Source organism: Protomyctophum parallelum (genome assembly GCF_964188405.1).
Source record: "Protomyctophum parallelum genome assembly, chromosome: 4".
Taxonomy (NCBI): Eukaryota; Metazoa; Chordata; class Actinopteri; order Myctophiformes; family Myctophidae; genus Protomyctophum; species Protomyctophum parallelum.
Genome location: NC_139700.1, coordinates 38,194,731 through 38,218,106, shown reverse-complemented (window position 1 = coordinate 38,218,106; position 23,376 = coordinate 38,194,731). Strand labels below are relative to the sequence as shown.

General features: G+C 42.3%; 1 protein-coding gene across 1 annotated transcript; it reads right to left on the bottom strand.

Moving 5' to 3' along the window:
- Positions 1–1,011: 1,011 nt before the first annotated feature.
- Positions 1,012–21,667, bottom strand: LOC310857329 (monoacylglycerol lipase ABHD2-like). The gene is made up of 11 exons (XM_083762951.1): positions 21,526–21,667; positions 20,626–20,693; positions 17,402–17,641; positions 12,492–12,667; positions 11,295–11,462; positions 10,578–10,761; positions 10,141–10,233; positions 9,940–10,041; positions 8,137–8,206; positions 7,355–7,439; positions 1,012–4,000 (listed from the first exon to the last, which is right to left on the bottom strand). The coding sequence occupies exons 3-11, from the start codon at positions 17,623–17,625 to the stop codon at positions 3,792–3,794; spliced, it is 1,311 nt and encodes a 436-aa protein (XP_083619077.1). The 5' UTR covers positions 17,626–17,641; positions 20,626–20,693; positions 21,526–21,667; the 3' UTR covers positions 1,012–3,791.
- Between the last annotated feature and the right edge of the window lie 1,709 nt (positions 21,668–23,376).

Genomic DNA, 23,376 nt, shown 5'->3' with positions numbered 1-23,376 from the left:
AAATTACTCCTAAACATTTTGCCAAACATCACACACTCCTATCCTCCTGGACCTGTGCCCAGAAGGGCACTTTTTCTAGTTAATTTCTGCATCTCTTTATATCAGCTGATATGTGTCATGCTGACAGACTGCTGATTAATTTGTATTATAGCTTGTTTTATGTTGATATTGTGTGTGTGCACTGTGCATGCATGCTTTTCTTGATTATTTCATTTTGAGTTGCAGTCAGTGGCAGCAGGTCAGCATTGATGAATCCAATTAGACAAGTAAATTGAACAGGTGCAGGGTATGAGCTAACGATTTCATTGCACCTGGTATTGGTGTTTGGCTGGAAGCTCTCTCTATTTAAGGGCCACTGTTGGAGAGTTACACAGTTTTGCCCTAGTAGGCTAGACACTGTCGATGATGCACAGACAGACCTCCAGCAAGGACAGCAATTATGCTTCTGTCAAATAGGCAAATGTTTACCTAACAATTAGTTGACTTTTGCTCATATATCGGTGTCGGTTGATGGTATCGGAAACTAGGAGTTTGGCAATATCGGTATATCGGATATCAGCAAAACAAAAGGATACTGACATCCCCAAGTATTATACTTCATTGTACGGTTCTACAGCCTAGACTCCTAAATCAATGTGTGCCATACTGTAAATACACTGAACAAACTATACTGGTCTGTCCAGAAAGCAGACTATCAGACATCAGCATGCATTTATGTGGCATATTCCACTTTTCCAGTCGTGGGTTGTTCATTAGGGATGTGTACATATTGTGACTCAGAAGAGCTTGTGTGGGAGATTTGCATTGAATTAATCCATGTTATTGTTAACAGACACATTTACATAATTAAATCACATGTTTTTTTTTTTAAACATCCAATGGAATGAGGCCTGGTAATCCTAAGCATCCCAAGTGTAATCAAACATGGAGCAATATACAGCCCAGCTAGACAGTATTTACCTTGGTTCATAATGAACAGCTCAGAATTCAGAAGTAGAAGTATGATTTATATTAGGTTTTATTTTATTATCAAAGGCAAGTACATTTTAAATCCCTCTGAGACTCAACATAATGCCTCACCCAGCCTTGATAGGTTCATGGACAGAACTTTGAAAAGTAGAACATTAATACACTGGACCGATGAACACAGTAATTTGGTCCAAAGATCAATACCTGGAATCCTGGATGATCCTAAATAAGACTTATGGACCAATATAAAACTCAGGTCAAAGGCACTCTTCAAATTAAAATGCCTTTAATGTAGGGCCCGATGAACAAGCCCTACATTGAAGGCCTTGGACCTGATTATAATATTAGTTACCATCGTCTCCCCTGGTTTTGCCAAAAAGCACCTTCAGTCTGTACGTTTTCTCTTTAGGCAGTTTGATATAGTAGCACTCAATGCAGCATGACGGCGTGACGAAAACAAAGGAGACATACTCAATGGTTACTCAACATAAAATCTTTCCTCAACATAACCCCTTAGTAAATAAACAACAGATAAGACAATATAGTTTGCTCAACACGCCCTAAAAGGAATGCTCCAAATCAACAGCAGAGGGTGCCGTCGTTTTAAAATACCATCCATCCTATCAGACTTAATTTTATCCTTCAACTTATTGTTTATGCCCCAAAATGACTGCATATACAGGTTGTGTAGCACTAGAAATATTAGACGTTAATTATTGCAACATCTAATCATTGTATACCTTACATTACCTTACATATTTTGGGACAAAATAGCCCATTTACATCAAGGTACGCAGATGTCCGTAGTGCCCAACTATCCTGCCTGTTACATTCAAAACAATGTTTTACAACCAGTGGTTTGGAATCCAAAATCAGTTCTCACAAAATCACAAAGTGTGTTATGCAATAAGGCTGGGTCCTGAGCTCATGGTTCTATTAAGCAACAATACACGTTACTGTCATTAATATGGCACGCCTGCATTGCAGAAGTACCATTAATGACAGTAACACACACCCTCTTGTGTAATATTGCGATTATATATTATTAACAGTTACCCTTAAAACTAAGAGTGTCACTTAAAAAAAAAAATCATATTTTTTTTAATGACAGATGACGACCACAAATGTCCCAAGAAACTAGCTAGCCTAGCCACCAAGTCTGGGAGAACAACACACAGCTAAATTCTGTTTTAATTGTTAATTGTTTTCCATGATGCTGGTTTGAAGCACGGCTAGAAGGCTGTTTCAACCAATCAGATTGCTTCCTTGAAACGACCCGTTGTATAATACTTAGTAAACACATACTTATTTGCACTTGGGTCTGCTTTTTTGTGCATCTACACCACATCTTTTTGTGCATCTACAAGCTCACAATGGGTTGCATTGGGATGCGTTGTTGTGAGGTTGCATATCAGCTATTTCGGGTGAATGGTCCCCTCAGAATAGGGATGCTAGGTTTCAAGTGGTTAAGAAAAGCAGGACTCCTGTGTGTAACTGTAAACCACATCGAACGTGCAGCTTGGTCATGTAGCGAATGGCTATACATAATGTAATATTTAGGTCCGTAAGACTACTTTTGTAAACATGAATCAACCCATGTTCATCGATTGTCATTGTGTAATTTCCTAAAATACTTTATTTTCATTACTACATGGTTTCGTTAGCTTTTTCTTTTTAGACGGCGTTCATATGCCGTCTTTTGATCGTCTCTGAACTGAACTTTGTGCAACGCTTTTAAGCGCTTTGTTATCATCATGATTAGTAATATCAGCAGCCTTAGCAGGCAGCAATAGGGCATGGCAGTGGCAGCCATTTTGTGGTTCCACTCAAAAAAGGGATATTGATTTTTCCCAGAGATTTCCAAAAATATTTATTTTAAGCCTAGAATAAAGTCATCATGACCATAAAACCTTTGATTCTGTGAGAAAATGATAAATATATGATATACTATATATATGTTGTATGGCCATGATTAACCTGGATAGCTTGATTCTAGGCTTACAATAATTGATAAATATATTTTTGAAATCTCCAAGGGTAAATGAATGGCCTTTTTTTAACGGAATCAGAAAATGGCTTCCACTGCTATGCCCCATATAAAGTAGTAGTAGCATCAGTATCACTAGCAGCAGTAGAAGTAAAGGCAACATACCGTTTTGAAAGAGACATCGTTTGGTCAGTAGTACCTCTGCTTAAAGGTGTCGCAGAACAAACTTAAGCACCGACATGTACAAAATGTGTTCCAAAAACAGTGTGTTCGAAAGGCAGTAAGAAAAGTGTCTCTGTAGGCCAGCAACAGCAATGTATAGAGCAAAGGAAGAGGTAGAATCAAAGAGTTTGTTTATATGTGTGTGCATTATTTGTGTATGTTAATTTGTGTGTTATGGCATAAATGCTGCATTACAAGTAAAGTAATGTCATTTTAGGAATGTTCCCGGCTGTTGTAGCGCTTCTCTACCAACCGAGTATTATATTATACAGCATTATAGGCATGATTATCAAAAATCCCATTGTGTAAATATTTTGTGCAAGCACCAATAGTCATCCCCACAATATCGTCACAATATTGATATTGCGGTATTTGGTTAAAAGATATTTGATTGGGTCCATAATATATATATATTATATACAATGTGAACAGGTCCCATCACCACCCCACACACATACTGTACTGTATAACAGCTGTACGTGTGCATACACCAGCATCCAGCATACATTAAACTTATACTGTGCTTTGGAAGCACGTGTGTGCGTGTGTGTGTGTGTGTGTGTGTGTGTGTGTGTGTGTGCGTGTGTGTGAGTGCACATCTCACAAGCAGGCGTTACGCTTGGTGTGTGTGGTGTGTGCATGTGTGCTGTTTCTTCTGGCAGGGTGGCCGGTGGTTCTCCTCCCACTGACACATGACGTCGGCGTAGCCCACGATGAACTTGTCTATCCAGGTGAGAGGTTGAGGCACAAGCCCCGCCCCCTCAAAGAAGCCCAGATGACCTCCGTGCTGCGTCAGAGCAAACACCACGTTGTGCTTCTTCTCTGTTAGGAACAGATATTAAAAAAAAACATTTAAAAAACATTTTAACCCACACATTGACTGCCAAACACGTAATATTGCGTCAGATCAAACCTAATCTCTCAAGGTCATATTCCGAATCAGGTTCCCAGATTGCAACCGCTTGACAGGCAAGGACCGTCAGATGTGATTACACAGTGATTACACCAGAAGGCGCTCTTCGCCATAGTATGAATGATACTACCGGAAATTAACCGGAAGTGAAAACTCTCCCATCGGCCTCAAGGTTATAAAATACATTTATCTCTGATTATTTTCCTAGATTGCGTTCACGGCCCATAACTAAAGAACCGATGATCGTTTAAAAATTGTACTTTCCGGGTAAAGAAAAAACATGATCGTCCGCTGCTCTAGACAGGCTTTGTTGACACATCATCACGGGTCCCATGGGTCGACAAAATAAGGTAAAAACACTGAAATAAACTGGCAGAAGAATTGGTTGGTTCACATGGGAACCGGTCCAGTTCTTTTTGGTTCTTAGTCCATGAGCCAGAGCTCCGAATTTGGAACGTTAATTATGGATTGAGTGGGCAAAACCATACCTAGGGAATAACAATTTAATATAGGTATAGTTTTGCCCACTCAATTCATAATTAATATTCCAATTTTGGAGCTCTGGCTCATGGACTAAGAACCAAAAAGAACTGGGGAAAAGTGGTCAAGGCTCTGACCAGGACCTTGAGTTTCGCCGTGGAAATACAAGGCCAACCACTTTCTCTTTCTGTCACCCAACACTCCACCTCTCACACTACCTCTTGGCGCACACGCACACACTAAATATTTTACAGTAGTAGCTGTAATATAACATGACATTTGGCTGGTGTCACTAAAGGCCTGTGCACACAACAGAGTAAAGGCCTTGTCAGATGGGGAGCGTTTGGTGCTGACGTTGTCACCTGGATCAATGATAGGTCTGCTCATGAGGGGCGGAAAAACAGCGGACACGGAAATACGCTTGTGTATTTTATATGCATAATAATACAGTACATGTTTTTCTTTAAAAACCTGCGCTATCCACCTTTTTCCACAATGCCTCTCACTTTCAACCACACAGCCTTTATAAGTAAAACGGCAGATAAAAGTAGCCGTGATTACAGATCTCCTCTCCTGCAGTAGGTGTGTAATAATTTGTTCTGGCTGTGAGTTATTGATTTACTAGACAAGACTGTTCCAGAGCACACAAGCACATTTCAGTGTCTAGCTCTGAAGGGTGTCATGACACATGTCATTATTTCCTGTTCTACGTGGAACTAATAGGTGGAACTACCTTTCACCTGAACACAAAAGTCAAACCCAGGATTTAACACAGTTTACTCCTTTAAATCATGACCATATTTTTGTCACTGTTGAGTGATTTACTGTAGTCTGTCTTATAAGAAGTATTTTGTGCATTGGACTGCTGGTGAATCCATGCTTCTGTAATTAAAGGCAGTACAACCTAACTTGAACAATGAGGGAATAGGTGTGTTACATTTGACTTAGTGTATACTTGTTAGTCTCCTCCTAAAGGTCTTCTCAGACGGGGAGCGACTGACCTGCGTTTATTTTGGACGCGCGGAGAAGTTGAGGGACAAGTTCCAGGTAGAAGAGGAAATAATGGCATGTGTCAAATTATTATACACCTACTTCAGGAGAGATCTGTAATCACGGCTACTTTAATCTGCTGTTTTACTTGCTTTATAAAGGCTGTGGTTGAAAGTGAGAGGCATGGAGGCGAAACATGTGGAAAAAATGTGGATAGCGCAGGTTTTGAAAGAAAAACATGTATTATTATGTATATAAAATACACAAGTGTATTATTATGGATATAAAATAAAATTGCTCAATTCAACGCAAAGTACTTAGTCTCGATACAATCCATTATTTTCGTTGCAAAACAATTCAATACCGATTATTTTAATTTCAAAGCGATACGATACAAAATCAAACGATACAATAACTTAAGTGAAAAGAATTCAGTGAAGCATTTGTGTGCCGGTGTGTGTTCACGTGTTAGCTCTTAGTTTATGTTGTGATGTGAAGCATATTGATAACCATGACATGATGATTGTCTACTACTGTGTCAGAGTGACACTGACTGTACATACGATATGATATGAGATGCAAGCGTGGTCCTGCTCATTCTGTTCTTATCATAAGTTTCCATAATCTACTATAGGGACGTCATAGATCTACTGTCCTACTGTATATATTACTCTGTGTGTAATAAACTTCAGAATGCATGGTAACATATCACTGTTGTGTTAGCATGTGTTTTCCGCGCCTGCGACTCGCAATGGATCTTCACCCACCACCCAATATGAGACTTCTAGATGCCTTAGAGATGGTCGCCCTTAAATATCATTAGTTTATATCGTTTTAACTGGTAGTAATCATTATTCATTAATCCATCCATCAATTATGTACCTTATTTGTACTTCCATGAACCTGATCACCCAGTTAGAAGGCAGTATGAGGAAGTACCTGCATAACTTCCAGTTGATGCGTGTTCTTTACAGACACACTACACCGTGTAAACTCTGAGAGTGGACAAACGGATCCATTTGGACCCAGAGTTAAATTAAAGCTCAGCATTTAACTGTCTACTGGTTTAGAAACGCAGGTGCAGGTGCAAACGCAGAGATATAGAGTAGACTTTATGTACACACAATGTACACATTTTAATAGTGGACTACCCAGAGAATGTACAAGTGACTCACCATTAATAGATGTCAGGAGTCTTTGGAATATAACTAATTAAGAGTTTTCCTCCATCTACTTATCAGTAACTTGCAATATAATGAACCATAACAGTTGAGCTACGCCTTGGCTCATTGCTCTGTACTATAAATGCCCAGAGAGAGCAATGAGCCATGGCTTCCTTTATTAAGACACAAAGTTAAGATCTCAGATCTACATAATCTACTGAGACCGATCTACACACACTAACAAACAAACACAAAGGCAGCCAGTGCTGAGGGATCGTGTGGCCTTGAATTATTCAATAAGACCGTCTGGTGATGGAGGTGAGAACAGTACGACTTCATCAGCTCTTAAGCCCTATACTTGGTCATACGAATAATCACGGAAATAGCCAATCTACATAGTGTGTTGTGACGTGTTGCCGTATTGTTGTCCATTCTGTGTAGCTAAATGGGTGCCACACACACGTCCCATTAAACTATTGCAGTACTCGTGCACATGCCTGCCCATACAGTTAAATATCGAGACAACGATATGATAGGCACACACACACACACACACACACACACACACACACACACACACACACACACACACACACACACACACACACACACACACACACACACACATACCAGCGAGTGTGCGTGGGAACGTCAGTAGACTCTGATGGATCAGGGGGTCATCTGAAGCGTTCACCAGCAGAAGAGGAACATCGATCTGAGACCAGGAACATGACATCCTCCGTTACGGTTTAAAATGTTTTGTTACATTACATTATTATTTGTAGTACATCATTTTTGTTTTAGTACTAATGCTACTGGAAGCAGTAGTAGTAAAAGTTGCAGAAGTAATAATATTGGCATTCATTAAAGGACCACTTCACCACTTTTCAACCTATCTTCATATAATAGGTAAATAGGTCCTCACTAATAATCATGAAAAAATGGCGCAATTTTGTTCTACTCTGTCTGTGTCTCATAGGAGGGCTGTGGGCAGTTTAGAAACCGTCCTCCAGTGACATCATCATTAGGCAGATTCTTTTTTTTAAACAGGATTTTTTTTACAAAAATGTTTAGATTTTCATTAACGTGAGAACGATAGCTTCCATTTTCGCATTGCAACTTTTCAGGACTAGAAAGCCTGCAGTTTCTATTAGCTTGGATTCCCCATCGATGATGTCACTGGAGGACGGTTTCTGAACTGCCCACAGCCCTCCTATGAGACACAGACTGAGTAGAAAAGAATTGCGCCATTTTATCATGATTTTTAGTGAGGACCTATTATATGAAGATAGGTTGAAAAGTGGTGAAGTGGTCCTTTAACACAATTTGAAGTTTTGCATAGAAATTATTGATAATTGGTAATAATAATAATAAATATTCACAGTATGTGAGTGAATACCAGGCAGACTTACATTTTGAATGTATTGAATGCAGCTATCGTGGTCATAATAATCCTTTAAGGAACTGTAGCCATGGAATCTCCTGCAACAGAATTGAAGTGGTATTATTAAGCACTTAAACCCTACATACTTCATTGACAGTTGTCCACCATTGGGTGATTCTATCTTTGGCACTACCGTATTGTAATAACGTCATGCGCATGTCTCTTCACACCTACACTACGGGATTTAGCAGGTCACACCAGTGACGTAGACTCCGTGGGGGCGGCGGGGCTCGAGCCCCCATGAGGAATTAGACCTGAATATTTACAGTATATTCGCCTAGTCGGTTCGTCCCGTTTGTACTGCGCCAGGTCTCGCCACGCCCGTTCGCGCAATTCTCGTCTTTGCATTGACTTTGTATGTAATCACACCGCTCTAACTAAGTCTGAGGAGGGGGGACGGGCCCCCATGACGATTATAAAAAACATTTCGTCTCTGGGTCACACAATGGAGGGTAATATGAATTTAGGCTCATTCCTATGATAATTCACGCTGGTGTGACACTCGGCAGTCGGCAGCCTTTGTAAACTTTGTAAAGCATGTTTTAAATCGATTGCCATTTGTTTGCCTATTTTCACTGAATGTTTTTATGACATAACAGGGACGTCAGAGTTAGTTTTTATTTTTTTGGGGGGGCTTTTTTGCCTTCATTGACAGGTCAGTAGACTGACAGGAAATGGGGAGAGAAAAACTAAAACAGTATATGTACTGTATGCACAGTGCACATAAAATCGCCTGTCCTTTTTCCTGTCCAATCTCTCGGAGGCCCGACCATGTCACAACCAAACCATACTGTACTGCAATTCATTAAGATGGTTGTTGTTTTCTTTTTCTACTTTACTGTTTATTTCTCTGTACTATTTTATACTTTCAAATACCGGCCAGTACGATGTTGAACTAGGTCACTTGCAATACACTTTTGTGAATGTGTACCGGTACTTGTCACAGTCTCTGTCAGTGTCTGTGTTTGTCTATGTGTGTGTGTGTGTGTGTGTGTGTGTGTGTGTGTGTGTGTGTCTTTGTGAGTGGGCGTGTGTTTTGGGCGTAGGCTTGGCTCCAGCTCCCAGCTTGGCACACCTGGTTCCAGTTCCCTTATCTCCCTCACCTGCCTGGCATCAGCTAATCATCCTCCAGTCTATAAATGTTTGGTATTCTCCCCATGCTGATGCCAGATCATTTCACAACCTCAGTGCGTGGTAACGCTTCTAGTCAACCCTTCTAGGATATTTCCTTGTGAATCCTTGATTTTTTGCTTCTCGTGATTTTTGATCCTGGCTCTTCTCCTTTTTTCTCAGTAATATTCTGACCAGATTCTTTGCCTTGCCTGCCTGCCATCAGCCTCAGCCTGCTCGACCACACCGAATATAGCAGATCTACAAGCTCCTTTTTTCCTCAGTTTTTTCAATAAACACCCTTGGACTTTGGCTTTGTTGTGTTCTGCTTTTGGGTCTGCCAGTTTTTACAAATTGTGACAACTGGCAATATGACATTGCCTAAAGATAGAAGGGGTGGGGGGAGGGAACTATAAGAAAAAAAAAGGCAAATGTAAAAAAAAGAATGTTGACTATACTGCTGAATGTCATGTCATAAAGTGCTATTCAATAAACAGAAATTTAAAATACAATGGGGAGAGAGGTGGGTTATGCAAAGCTCGTCGGGATCTGGATTTGAACCCGCAATGCGCTGTCAGGTGCCCCCAGACGGCTACGGTGGCGGTGGGCCAGGGTTAACGTGGTTAACATGAATCAAAGGTTCAAGTACACAGTACAGTACCTCATAATGTTGTCGTCAATCTGCATCAGAGAGGTGGCTGTGCAGAGTTTGCTGAGGTCTAGCTCCTCCGTCATGCCAGAGCTCATACCAAACAAACTGCCTCTGTTCAACACACACACACACACACACACACACGATCAGTGTGATTTCGTCGACTACCTTTTTGTGTGTGTGTGAGATTGCAGGTGGGTTAACAGTCACCTGTGTGACAGAATGATCTGTTTCATGTTTTCTGCCATCATGAAGTTGTAGATTCTTCGACATTGGTCCCACTGGACAAGTGTTTCCTGACCCCTGCGAGTGAACACACACACACACACACACACACACACACACACACGTATGACATAGCATCAATACAAATTTTTGTATGGTTAAAAAAAATGTATGCACATTAATCCCCCCACGCACAGATACCAAAAAAGAAAAGAAAAGAGAGAGAAAGAAAAAGAAAAAACTGCAAAAACAGCAACAAGAAAGGACAAAAACTAAACAGCAAACTAAACACTCCAGAAAGGCCAATGCCTTATTATTAATTCTGTTTTTCAAAACATACTACTACTAACACACCACTGCTGTAGTAGTGGTACAGTACGTCCACACAGTGGCAACCTGGTGGTGTATACCCGAGTACTGACCTGACGAGGCAGTATCCCTGGCACACACTGACGCAGCAGAGAACTCTGTCCTGGTTGGAGCGCTTCTCTCCAAGGAACTTGCAGGCGATGTTTCCTCCCAGACTGAAGCCTACAACTACCAGCTTGCTCTGGGGCAGGCAGCGTTTAACGTAGGCCACCATGGCTGCAAACTCCCACGTACAACCTGGGAGAAGACAATTGGCATTTTCTTTAGAGGACTTTCTTGTGAGGGTCTTACAAGATCATAGTAAATGGCATGAACCCTGGTCAAACAACCAGGTGAATGTCTGATAAACTAAACAAGAGTCAAAAGAAGACAATTCAGTGCTATAAAGTAACTAGGATAAAATAAAACAAAAATAATGTCTATCTATCTAAATAGCATGAAGAGCATACAGTATGAACAAGTAACCTACATCTATCAAAATAGGCAACAGGTGATACAATGATACACGTATTGACGAATGCTAGTAGGAGTGAGGCAGAGTCTGAAGGGTGTAGTGGATAAGATAACAGAAAGTGAGTGAGAGGGTCATTCCACAGCTTGGGAGACGAGGATGCTTGCCAGGATGTCGTTAGCGGATCTAAGTGTGTTTTGACGCAACGCTCCCCTTGTTTATTGGTAGAAGCTGTGTATCGCACATAATGGGGCTTTAAAAGGGGGGGAAATCGTTAATAATTCAACAAAACATGACAATTTCAACTTGCAACACTTACCATAAGTGAACATGCGCGGTGAGGTGAGCTCGACGTTGGGTAGCGCCCCCAGGTGGTTGAGGACGGCACATCTGTAGCCCTGCCTCTGGGCGTGGTCAACAAAGGTCCGGATGTAGGACTTCTCGCTGTGGTTGCCGATCCCAGGGCAAATAACCATGGTGACATCATCTGTGTGGTGGTGACGCAGATGCATGCACACAAACAAACAGAGATCAGGGGTCACTGTCAGGGAGTGTTTATGACCATATATAACATAATTACTGTATGTGTAGTAGTACATTTTATTTTGGTCCATTTAAAAGAGCAGATATAGGCCTACATATACATACATACAGTTACCGAAAAGAGTAGACTGAAGCCGAGGCTTATTTTGCCTACCCTATTTGAAATTGGTTTTACGAAACTGAAAACATTGGACAAATTGAAAGGATCTAACCAAGAGACTGTCCAAGAATAGAGAGCAGACAGACAACCATGAACTCTGAGAACCACATGATGTTATTCTGCTCATGAGTCATGATGATCCAATTTACAAACCCATGACACATGTCTGTCTGTCTGTCTGTCTGTCTGTCTGTCTGTCTGTCTGTCTGTCTGTCTGTCCGTCTTTGAGGTCCAGTGGTTCTCTCACCTCTAGGCCTGTACTGTCACAATTCACCTAATGGCAATTATTTGAGATAATCACAATTGTTTTGCATAGTAGTCATAAGCGTTTTCAAATTTTCCAAAAATAGCAGAAATCTAAGCTTGTAAATCAGCCATTTCCGCCATTAAAAACTAACTTAAAACCTCAAACCCTTAGATCTCCATATATGGAGCTGACCTGTTCTGACATGCCATATGTTGATCCTTCTCCATCCATCCTTGACTGCCGCCGAAAATTAAGATCTTACCCCCCATGCCAAAGCACCAGCGTTTGCCCAGCAGTCTGCTGTCAACCAGGCAGATATGTTGATCTGACCCCCCAATCCAAAGCACCATCGCTCGCCCAGCCATCGCTCGCCCCTTTAGGGCGAGGACGCTTCTCGCCCTCAGGCGTCTTACTGGTATATTAAAGTCATTTGTCATATCTGACCTGTGCAATTTGTGACTGCGAAACGTAAACGGAAATATATGTTCAATGCCAATAAATCGTTAATGATAATTAACCGTCAACCATTACAAAACATTGTAATGGTGAGTGACAGCCCTACTCACCTCCGGTGCTGTGGTCTCCCAGTGGTTCAAAGAGGTCAAAGGTGCCCGTGGCTCCATCGTGCATGGGGAGAAACTTGCGGACGCCGCATGGCGTGGGGGTTCTGACACGGCCCATCTTGGCGTACAGCATGGTTTGGAGGTGGCCGCTTTTACCCCATAGTAACGGAGGAATGTACCTAACAGACAGATGGACAGAGGCTCCCGTTAAACGTTGGTGCTTTCAATACATGCTACAGAGTAACTAGACGGCAGGGGCACATCAAACCTAGCATCTATTTAAATAACACAACTAAATATTAAACATAGTACTGTAGTTGTATTAGTGGACATACATGAATCTAACAAGATAACATGATGACACGCAAATGATGCATCCATCTAAATTTGGAATGGTGAGAAATGTGATATTGTCAGAACTTTTCAAATGAAATCTAGTGTTTGTGTATTTTCCACCCATTTATTGATAGTACATATTCTACTGTGTATATTTAATTTATTTTACTTGTTTAGAGCCTTGTTTTACATTTCCTTTCAACTTTCAACGTTAATCTGTGTGTCATGCATTGTCTTCTTTTTGTTAATGGTACAAGATACCAGGGCTCTTTATATGTATATATATAGTTTTTCATTTTATTTTTATTAATTTTTTATACATACATATATATATATATATATATATATATATATATATAATTATTTGTATTTAATATTACTTTGTTTTATTTTTATTTACCCGTTTGTATTATTGTTAATCTTACCCCCCATTGAAGTTGTTTATTAACCATAACCATGTGATCCCTTTCTTTGTGTCTTAGTATCTTATCTACCTATTGGTTTTATACCTGTATATACTGTATGTTGTGTGTATTGCTTTGTACTCAAATTATTGTTTTTTTTATACCCGTGTTTGTATGTTGTTTGTATGTCTGGCCTCGTGGGGAAAGATGGTGGGTGGGTGGGGAGGACTGGGAAGGGAGTTGTGGGAGAAAATGTAAAAAAAACAGTCGTATTCTCTTTCTGTGAAAACTGCACATGATCTAACTCTTTGAATAAAATTTACTTAAAAAAAAAAAGATACCAGGGCTCTTTCAGACCGGGAACTTTGGAGGGTGGGGAGGGGTTACACTTTGTGTATGCTATATTGTCTCATTGACCTATGTGTGATTTGGAAAATACCAATAAACAAACTTTGAACAAACAGACAGAAGATAATTTACATTCGGCACCTTGAAGGTGGAAAACTGGTTAATAACTTGTTGGACATGGACAGCAACAGCAACCAGGTCAGCATGCATAGTATGTGACACTGCCACATAAATCTGGGAAGAAATGGATTTCCTGTCTGTCCTGTCTGTCCTGGTATTGAAAGAAAATGAAACATAACATGCTGGGTGATAAGGAAATATATTTGTTAATATTTAACCCAGAAATGTAGTGTACGGGAAAATAATGTTTTGCTTTGTGTTGTTTGAATATGGTCATTTATTTTCTGTTGATAAGGTTTGCTCATAGGGGCAGCTGTGGGGAAAAAGCATGTTAACAACAGTTCCAGGAAGGGTACTGCCACACTATCAAAAGAGCTGCGCACGTCCTCGGCTGTCCGCATCTTCTTTTTCCGGGTTTTTAGACAGCTGGTGGATGGAAAAAATGCTCGACTTCCGCGGACGACTTGCGCGACGGCCAGATTCCCGGATACGCTCTTCTCCGCGGCAGTCGTCCGCGGAGGTGGAGCTTCTTTTCCATCCACCAGCTGTCTAAAAACTCGGAACAGCTTCTTCTGTCCGTAGCGCAAAACCGTTTTCCGTTTAGGTCTGGAAACGGGGGAAGTGAGGTACCAAGGAAGCTCTGAGAAGGAAGTGAAGTGGTCACGTGACTGGGCTGCGCCATGACACTTTCATGGACACTTTCATGGGAGCCAAACTACCCGGAAGTTTGGCAGAATGCATTGGAGTCAATGAGAGCTCAGTGACCAGCTCATGAACAAACATTATTTATGAACAATTGAGACCTTTTGTAAAGTAATCACTTCTGGAAAATAACAGAAGACATGTAACACATTATTGTCTGCTGTGTTGTTATTCGATGTGTACACTGTGTAATTTTTTATAGAGGTATGGTATCTCTATAAAAATAGAGATACCATAAAGTACAAAGTACATTTCTGAACGCACCAAGTATCGCGAGACTTCCCAAGGTTTCCTGTCTGGCAGCCAAATATCGCGATACTTCGGAGCCAGAAACTGTTTAGATCCTCAGATACAATTATATACTGTGCACTCTGTGCACATCGAAAAGTAAGTGATTAGAAAACAACCTGTGATATGTCTTCTGTTATTTTCCAGAAGTGATTACTTTACAAAAGGTCTCAATTGTTCATGAATAATGTTTATTATGAGCTGGTCCAGCCGGCTCCATTCACTGCCATGTATTCATTGCACTTCCTGTGTGAGTTTGGCTCCCATGAAAGTGTCCTTGAAAGTGTCATGGCGCAGCCCAGTCACGTGACCACTTCCCTTCCTTCTCAGAGCTTCCTTGGTGAGGTACCAGGAACAGCTATAAAAATACAGGAAGTGAAGTGGCCAGGGCTTCCATTTTAGGTATCAAAAAGAGTGTTTGGTGGTGATTTGTGAAAGAGACTCTTTTAAGGCCAATACTAAACCATAACCAGAAATTGATAAACCACAGAGTAGTGGGGCTGGAACACTTTTGAGATCTGAAGAAGATTTTTTTTTGTTTAGCTCTGAATCAATTCAGAGCTTTTGGACAAAGGAGAACCTGCTGTGGCATCCTTACTTGAAGGTTGAGTGAGTAATATACTTTCCCCCCCCATTTTGAGCGTTGCGGGACTTAAATAAATCAGAGATTGAACATCTTCATTTGTACCTTGATTGTTCAACTGAATTGAATCATTGCGCCTCGTGACATCACATGACATCATCAGGGATGGAGATCCCTGATGTCATCAATATTAAGCCCATATATGGAGATCCCTGATGTCAATCAATATTGGCCAGCAACACTACGTCCGACCTCAAACCCTTAGATCTCCATATATGGAGCTGACCTGTTCTGACATTCCATATGTTGATCCTTCCCCATCCATCCTTCCTCTTCGATGTCTCTGTCCATTTAAACTCAAGACAGGCCTACCCCAAAGTTATTAGTGCAGCCTTGCCCAGCAGCCGGCGAAAACTAGAGTTCTCAAAAGGCCCGTAAATTAAGGCCCGGTACTAACTATGAAGCTGACCTGTTCTGACATTCCATAAGGTGATCTGACCTCATCAAACCCTGTACACCCTGTATCTGACCCCCCATGCCAAAGCGCCAGTGATTGCCCAGCAGTCTGCTGTCACCCAGGCGGGTTCTCGCCCTCAGGCGTCTTACTGGTTATTTTGGTTGATCAAGTTTAACTCATGAAAAAATATTACATTTTAACTTAAAAGCAACAGTTTAGTGTTTTCCTTTTGGTCTGCAATACAGTTTGTTTGCAGTATAAAGAATTACTGACACAGGTACAAGTTTTTTGTATCTTTTAGTTTGTGTGTATCTTTTAGTTTGTGTTTAGTTAGTGTGTGTGTGTGTGTGTGTGTGTGTGTGTGTGTGTGTGTCCAGACGCACGATTGTAATTAATTTCAATTGTTTTTGTTCCATATTTAATATTTTCCCAGGGTAGTAGCTGAGTGAGCTCATTTTCTGCAACGCCCTGCAAATGTGTCAAAGAAGCTTTGTTTTCAGCCTAAAGTCTAGACCGAACCTAGGAAAGTCCCTTGGAAGTCAGACTAATGACAAACAGTTGCACACCCAGCTCTTTCGGCTATTCTGTACTGTAGGTAGCGTGCACTTTGTGTGTACATGATGAATGTCCAATGTCTTCACTCTCTGAAGGGAAGATGGTTTCCATTTGTGGCACGCCTCACCATAAAGCACCACATGTGATCAACCAGGGAGTGGTATGGCTAGCGACCTGGACTTCTGCCCCCTTTCCCAGTTCAGCAACATCCCTTCACATATACCCCCTCCCACAAAATGACGCCAGGAGAAGTTAAAGACACAGGCAACACCATTTTCTAGCACGACAAGTTCTCAGTGGAAGATTGAAGCGTAAATGATGGCGAACCATTTCTGCACCCCACACAGATCACACACATAATTGCCTAAGTCATATTGAAAAATCACTATCTGCCTAAGTCATCTATAGTTGACTTGCAGTCATAAGTCATGTTTATCTGCTATTATATTTATTTCTGCCTAACTCTACTCTCCTTAACCCATTCTGACCGGGCACCCATTTTGGTGTCAGCATCGTGTTATGCTTTAGCTATTGAATATTAAGTCACATACTCATGCTCACACAGACACACAAACAGGTCATGCTCACACAGACACACAAACAGGTCATGCTCACACAGACACACAAACAGGTGCGAGGACATTGCAAGCTGGTTGTAGGAGTGGTTGCACCACTCAAAAATAGCAGATCTACAAGCTCATATCGCGCCACCGAGTGGCGCGATACGAGCTTGTAGGTCTGCTATTTTAGAAAAATCGAAGAACGACTGACATTTTTAGAATCTGATCTCAGGTCAGAATGGGTTCATCAGACCAGTGTGTGTCCAGTGGAAACCTCGTATGAATCTGATCTCAGGTCAGAATGGGTTAACACTGCTGATTCATCCTGCCTTACTGTATGTCCTCAGCCTATCAGAATGCTTATTTCCGCCTAAAATCAAAAAGTTTACTTAAAATGACTTAAGCAGTGATTTTGGAATGTAAATAAGAATTCTGATAGGCTGAGGGCATAGCCAATAATAAGGCAGAGTTAGGCAGCAATGTCAATTTGACCAAAAATGACTTGGGCAATTCTGCTGTGAGGCCATGGATATAGTAAAACCCAACAATTCATAACTCACTCTTGTGTGAACATGGGACAGGACTTGAGTAGGAAGTGGTTCAGTGGCGTGTCCTGACAGATGACCTCGGGCGGGCCTGGCGTGCTCTTCAGGTTCAGACAGCGCACAATGATGTAGAGGACCGTGGCCACCGCCGCTAGCTTCATACCATCAAACATGGCTGGCATCTCCGCGTAGATGGTGTCGGTGTAGTCCTCCCCCAGGGTGCTCGTGGCAGAAGACATGGCTGGCAACAACCCTCTGTTTAAAGGGAAATATTTAACATACTTTACACAAACGTATGAGATGTGACACCGGGCAGGTGTGGCACAGTGGTAAAGTCCCTGCCCACCACCACGGAGGTTGTGGGTTCAAAAAATCCACTGTGGTGAATCTGGCTTTCTCGGTGGAAGGAGTAGTCCTCCTGGTGGGGGCTCCTGACTGGCAGCCAGGTCAGTCAGTAGGATACAACAGCAGTGGCACAAATGTGTGTGGGGAGGAGTTAATTGGCATACATTAACAACTAAATTGGGGAGAAAAAAGGGGGGTAAATATAATTGGCTACTCTAAATGTAGGTGGAAAAACGGAACACAGTGTAAACAAGCCCTTTGACTGTACTACCTGGCTGTACTGTTATCAAACTTGTAAATTATTCAATCAATCAATAAATAGTATTCAATCAATTCAAGTAATGGCCTATAATAGATTCCAATAGTACTTACTTAATTAACTTTGGGTTATATGATAACCCTGGTTATCATATAACCCAAAGTTATGTTAAACTACATTAGCTTCGCAATTTGCTTAGTGTAAGTATCCCGTAAAATCACTTACGCCCAAACTGGAGTCCCTTCGGAATCGTCAATGATTCCTCACTATGGCCCAGGTTAGACCAATCAGGGGATAAGCCACTCTTATGTGAGGGTTTGGGTGCTCGAGTACCCAACAACCGACTGGAGAAATCTCAGCCTTTGCGTGGATCGTGCCATGACAATTGACATGTCCTACGAAACCCCACAGGGCCGGTAGGTCATAGTCTCGCCTGTGATCCATTTGAACAGATCACAATATTCAGGCCCCAGGTGACCCCAACCCCTTTTCCTTTGACTGACATCGTAAACCGGGTCCCTCGTACCACGAAAAGGGAGGCACACCCTAGGCTTGGGGTAGCTTTCAGACAACCGGTCCTATCCAGCATCGCAGGAGCCCTGGTGTGGGAAAGCCCTGTCCAATAATGACAGTAAGAGACACTAAGATCACTCCATAACGCCTCAATATGACACACCCTAGGTGCTGTCTATCCTGTGAACAACCAGGCTCGTCACCAGGTGACGCCTTACCCTGTAGGACGAGTAGGTACCTAAACCTGAGTCCTCTGGGACACTCTGACAAGAGTCAAGAGCCCAAGACTCGTCCTGCTCCTTCTCAGGTTAGTACTCCAGGGGGGCACGGTGGCACAGTTGGTAGTGCTGTCACCTCACAGCTAGAAGGTCCTGGGTTCGATTCCCGCTGGGGACGCTGTGGGCACTGGCGGCGTGTTCCCTCCTCCGTGTCATCAGTGCCCATACCCGAGGCGGGGGTTGGCGATAGGGCCTTTCTGTGTGGAGTTTGCATGTTCTCCCCGTGTCCCCTAGGGTAGATACCCTCACAAAAACATGCCGTAATCCTGGTCTCTAAAACTACCTCCCCCTGGCCAGCCGGGGCGCCTGATGGAGGGGAAAGGAACTGGTCGGAATAACGTGTCCCTTCCACGCGCTACGTCCGGCCGGGGAAATTCCCCTCTGTCAGGTGAAAAGAAGCAGCTTGGACTCCTCATGCATAGAAGGAGGCATGAGGTCAGTCCGCTGCCCCCCCAGGTTGGCAGAGGAAGTGTAGCGCCCAGGATTACATTAGATAATTGGCACTGGGTGAAAAAGAAAAACTGGGTTACAAAATCGTGGGATAAAAATTTAGTTAGTACTCCGTTCAACAGGCCTGAGGCCAATCGGACTCATTCAAGACACCCCAACGTAGTCCTGAAATCCCAATAGCTAGCGGCTACCGGGTATTACACAATACCCCCTTTCTTTTGGGCCCATGTTACCGGGCTTCGCCCAACCATGGTCTGAGGGGTGCCCTGGCGTGCCAGGGGCAAACACTGTACCCAAGAAACCTTTACCGTCAACTGACAAGGGTCTTGCATTGAGGCCACAGACCTCAGTCCTCGCCAGCCTGAGAGGCCAGGAAAGCCTCCCTATAGGTCTGGTCTGTGGCAGCGGTTTATCCGCTCGCTTCGCACAGTGACATCTGAGTCCCCAGTAGATCTGCCTGCAGTGTGGGCAAGGCGGGTCTCTCCCCGAGGACTCCTGTGCATGCGCAGGACCCAGGCAGTGGATACATATCTCGTGTGGGTCCCAGCCTGACATCCTGTTCGAGCAAATTAGCACACTGTTTTGACTATTTACACAGTTCCACAACCCTAGTCGGCCCGGAGACCTTTTGGGTGTTTTCTGTTGTGTCGTCAGCAGGGCAACCGCGTCAGATATCCCGGGGCAGAAGTAAACCTGTCCGTAATACAACAAGCCAGAAGGCTAGTAGACCCTAAGCAGTCTAGTCAGCTCGCAGGTCACGCTGGAGTATTAAAAACAGTGAAAGTAAATACAATTACTTATTCGATAGAGTCGCCTCGCGGTCCAAGTAGTCGAAAACTCTTGTCCTCTTTGAGACTGTTTGAGCAACCACAACCTGTCGTAATAAGTACCACAGACGAAAAACTGTCTAAGTCCAAATTTCATTCTGACCCCTCCACGAAAAGGCCTCGTTGTCCTGAACCCTTATCTATCAAGGTGTTCTCTCTATGCAGAAGAAAAACCGAATGGCGGTCAGTGACTATGAGTGCGTGCACTAGTAGTACCCAGGAGGGGAGAAGCTACACACTACATCATGGCGCAAAAGCCCAGACTCTTGGAGAGTATGTGCGTTTATATGGAAAATTCTGTCGAATATATCAAGGATGCCATATTGCACTAAGCTAATTGCGAAGCTAATGTAGTTTAACATAACACCTGTTGAGTGCACACAGTAAAACAATCTACAACTATTTACTCTGAATGTGTCCTATACCACATGTATTATTTATTAACACATATACATTTAGCCTATTGTGAAAAAACAGAAACCCCCCAAAAAGAAATAAAATAAAATAAATGTATTTGATGCATAGATTTGACGTTGATGCAAAGTGATGTCATGAGCATCCACCCACCTTGTCTTGTGAAAACTTCAAGAAGTCTCTGCTAGAACAATGATCCGAAGTGTGTAGATGCTCACTCACTGCCGGGTAGAAAAGCAAAGTATATTTTTTATATAGCCTAAACAAAGTCTTATAAGGGAGAATGGAGCTCTGGGCTATGGAACAGAGCTAAATAAAGGAGGAAGAAAAAACCAAGAAATAGCATGTCAAAAGTAAACATGCCATTACGATTATTACTAGGTTACAACAACGCCTAATCAAATCACCTACACGTTAACGTGGGCGGTACCCTATACCTACTGCTGGATTAACTCGCCGGTTTTTCGACTCGCCGCGGTTTAGTGCATTTTTGTTTTACTTCACCTTTATTTAAAAATAAATTGCATTAGAGAGAGAGAGAGAGAGAGAGAGAGAGAGAGAGAGTTTAATGTTTAGAGTTTACACTATATGAAGTATAGGGATGGTTTAGGGGCGACCATACCAGCTGAAACCCTTACACCCCGGATGCAACTTAATTCACTCCTATGGATAAACTTTCTGCCGAATATAATACAATAGAAATACAATGCAGCAAATATTCAACGAAATGGAGTAGGCTACATGTCTATAAAGTCCACGCCAATGGTTCTCACTTTAAATGTCAAAGTCAGCTCCCCTGTCTATCTGACAGCAAAAGGAACCAAATGGACCCATTCGTCCATTTGGTTCCATTTGTCAGAGTTACAAAGGAACCCAGATCGAGGGTCAGAATCCACTTTGAGGAACTATATGAGTGGTCTAAAAGCGACGTATTACTGTACCAGTCCAGTTTGTTCGTCGCGTAGGCTACGTACATATTTTTCATCCCCGTGTGTTCAAACTTAAAAAAGTTAAAAGACAACACAACTAATGATCGCGTTACAAACAACATACCATGATGATGTGAAGAAGTTGAACTATACACAGGCTGGTCCGTCCATCCAACTGCTAGCGGTATCTCTTCGAGCTGTTTGACCCAGACAGGTTCTGTTCACTGTTTACACTGTTTTGTTTTTCTCCAAGGAAACTCTGCTTCCTTCCTAAAAGCTTATTTTTTCTTCTTTTTTTTTTTTTTTTGCACAGAGCCTTTTCCTCATTGGCCGCAGCTCGCCCCTTTTACGTCACATTTAAAATATTAACGACGGGGCGAGAGCCGATCTACAAGTTCGGCGCGAGAGCTTGTAGGTCGGCTTTTATCCCTCGACCCGACACCGGCAGAGAATTGCCTCCCCGACGGAGAGGGGTAAAGGGATAGGTGGGAACTGGGAAGGGTCGGTGCCCTCCCAGCCCTGTCCCAGCCTCATCTGCGAAGGTGGGAAGTATAGCCTACTATAGGGATGTCATATATGGCCCTGGGCACCTCGATGTAAAATTATTGTCTGGCTATTTTGCAGTGAAGTATAGCCTAAATGTTAGGCTATACTTAAGTACTGTATAATTTTGAGTTATTTGTACTTTACTTGAGTAGGCCTATTTCCAATTTCCAGTACTTAGCTTCTACTCCACTACATCTCGGAGCCAAATATTGTACTTTTACTCCACTACATTTATTGTTACTTTGTAGATTTTGATTATTATTTATACAAAACATGAACCACTTATACAAAACAAAATATTTTGAAAATGTTTTTAAGGGTGCTGGTGCAGTATAGCTAGGTTAACATTTAGCCTATTTTGGTATAGGCCTAAATATTTTAGCCCTCGTTTTATTGTGCTGTGTGTTTCCTTGCAGAAAGACACATCCCTCTTGACTGTATTTTGGTTTTGCTCCACTGTTTATGTATTTGACATTTCCTGAGGGGAGGGGAAGCTCAGACAGAGCTCTTCATTTCTCCATTTGAACTACAAAGTGGTTGTGTATAGTGCACTGACTGAGTTGATTGCTTGGGCCATAAAACTCCTTCTGTGCTTGTTAGTGCTCTTTCTGATCAATGAAAGCATCAAAGACAGCTACTTGCTTGATGCCTGTCAGAGAGGGGAGGGGGAATGTGTTTTGTTAACTTTTGTAGACACACAGACTTTCCTAGACACACAGACTTTATAACCTTTAAGTAAAGTATTACATGATTGGAAGAAACATGCTTCAACATTGACAATTAAAAAATTAAGGTCTAATTGCTACAAATAAATAGCGACAAAACCGGCTATTCCTGCCTATCCAGTCATTTTGCGGGCAGAAACAAGTTGAATGATAAATGTTTAAGTCTGTTGATGATCAGTGCTGCAGTGCATGTTCACAATCATGTAGTCTACTTTTTTGTGTGTTACTTTGTGTGGCCCTGGCGCCCTGCTGCAGTGTATTCTGGCGTATCTCCCAGTAAATGTCTCTCCTTACTGTTTAGATATAGGCCAGGGCTTCTCCCACCTCCTGCTTCCTTCATTGTTTGGCCCACTAACCAATAGCATGGGTGTCTGTGTCAGTCTGGTGGTGACAATGTGACAGGTTGTCAGCTGTGCAATGCCCCGGGTAGGGGGGGGGGGGGGTGTGTGTGTGTGTGTGTGTGTGTGTGTGTGTGTGTGTGTGTGTGTGTGTGTGTGTGCCCTGCTTGAGACCTTTTGTTTGTCACACCCTAGGCCCTGCTCCCTAGATAGGGACCCTGCCTCGTGCTGAGCCTCCCACATGGGTTATACAATAGTGAGACAGAGGTAAATGTCATTAGTATGTTTTTTTTATATAATGTATTGTTTGTACAGTGCGTGCATTCATTCTTATGATTTGTTTCTTTTGTAGACATGGACTGCCAC

Excerpts from the sequence above, each read along its gene's own strand:
- LOC310857329 (XM_083762951.1), bottom strand. The coding sequence starts at position 17,625 with ATGTCTTCTGCCACGAGCACCCTGGGGGAGGACTACACCGACACCATC. Across the intron at positions 12,668-17,401 it reads TGTCCCATGTTCACACAAGA|GTACATTCCTCCGTTACTAT; the intron begins GTGAGTTATGAA and ends TCTGTCTGTTAG. Across the intron at positions 7,440-8,136 it reads GCATTCAATACATTCAAAAT|ATCGATGTTCCTCTTCTGCT; the intron begins GTAAGTCTGCCT and ends TCCTGGTCTCAG.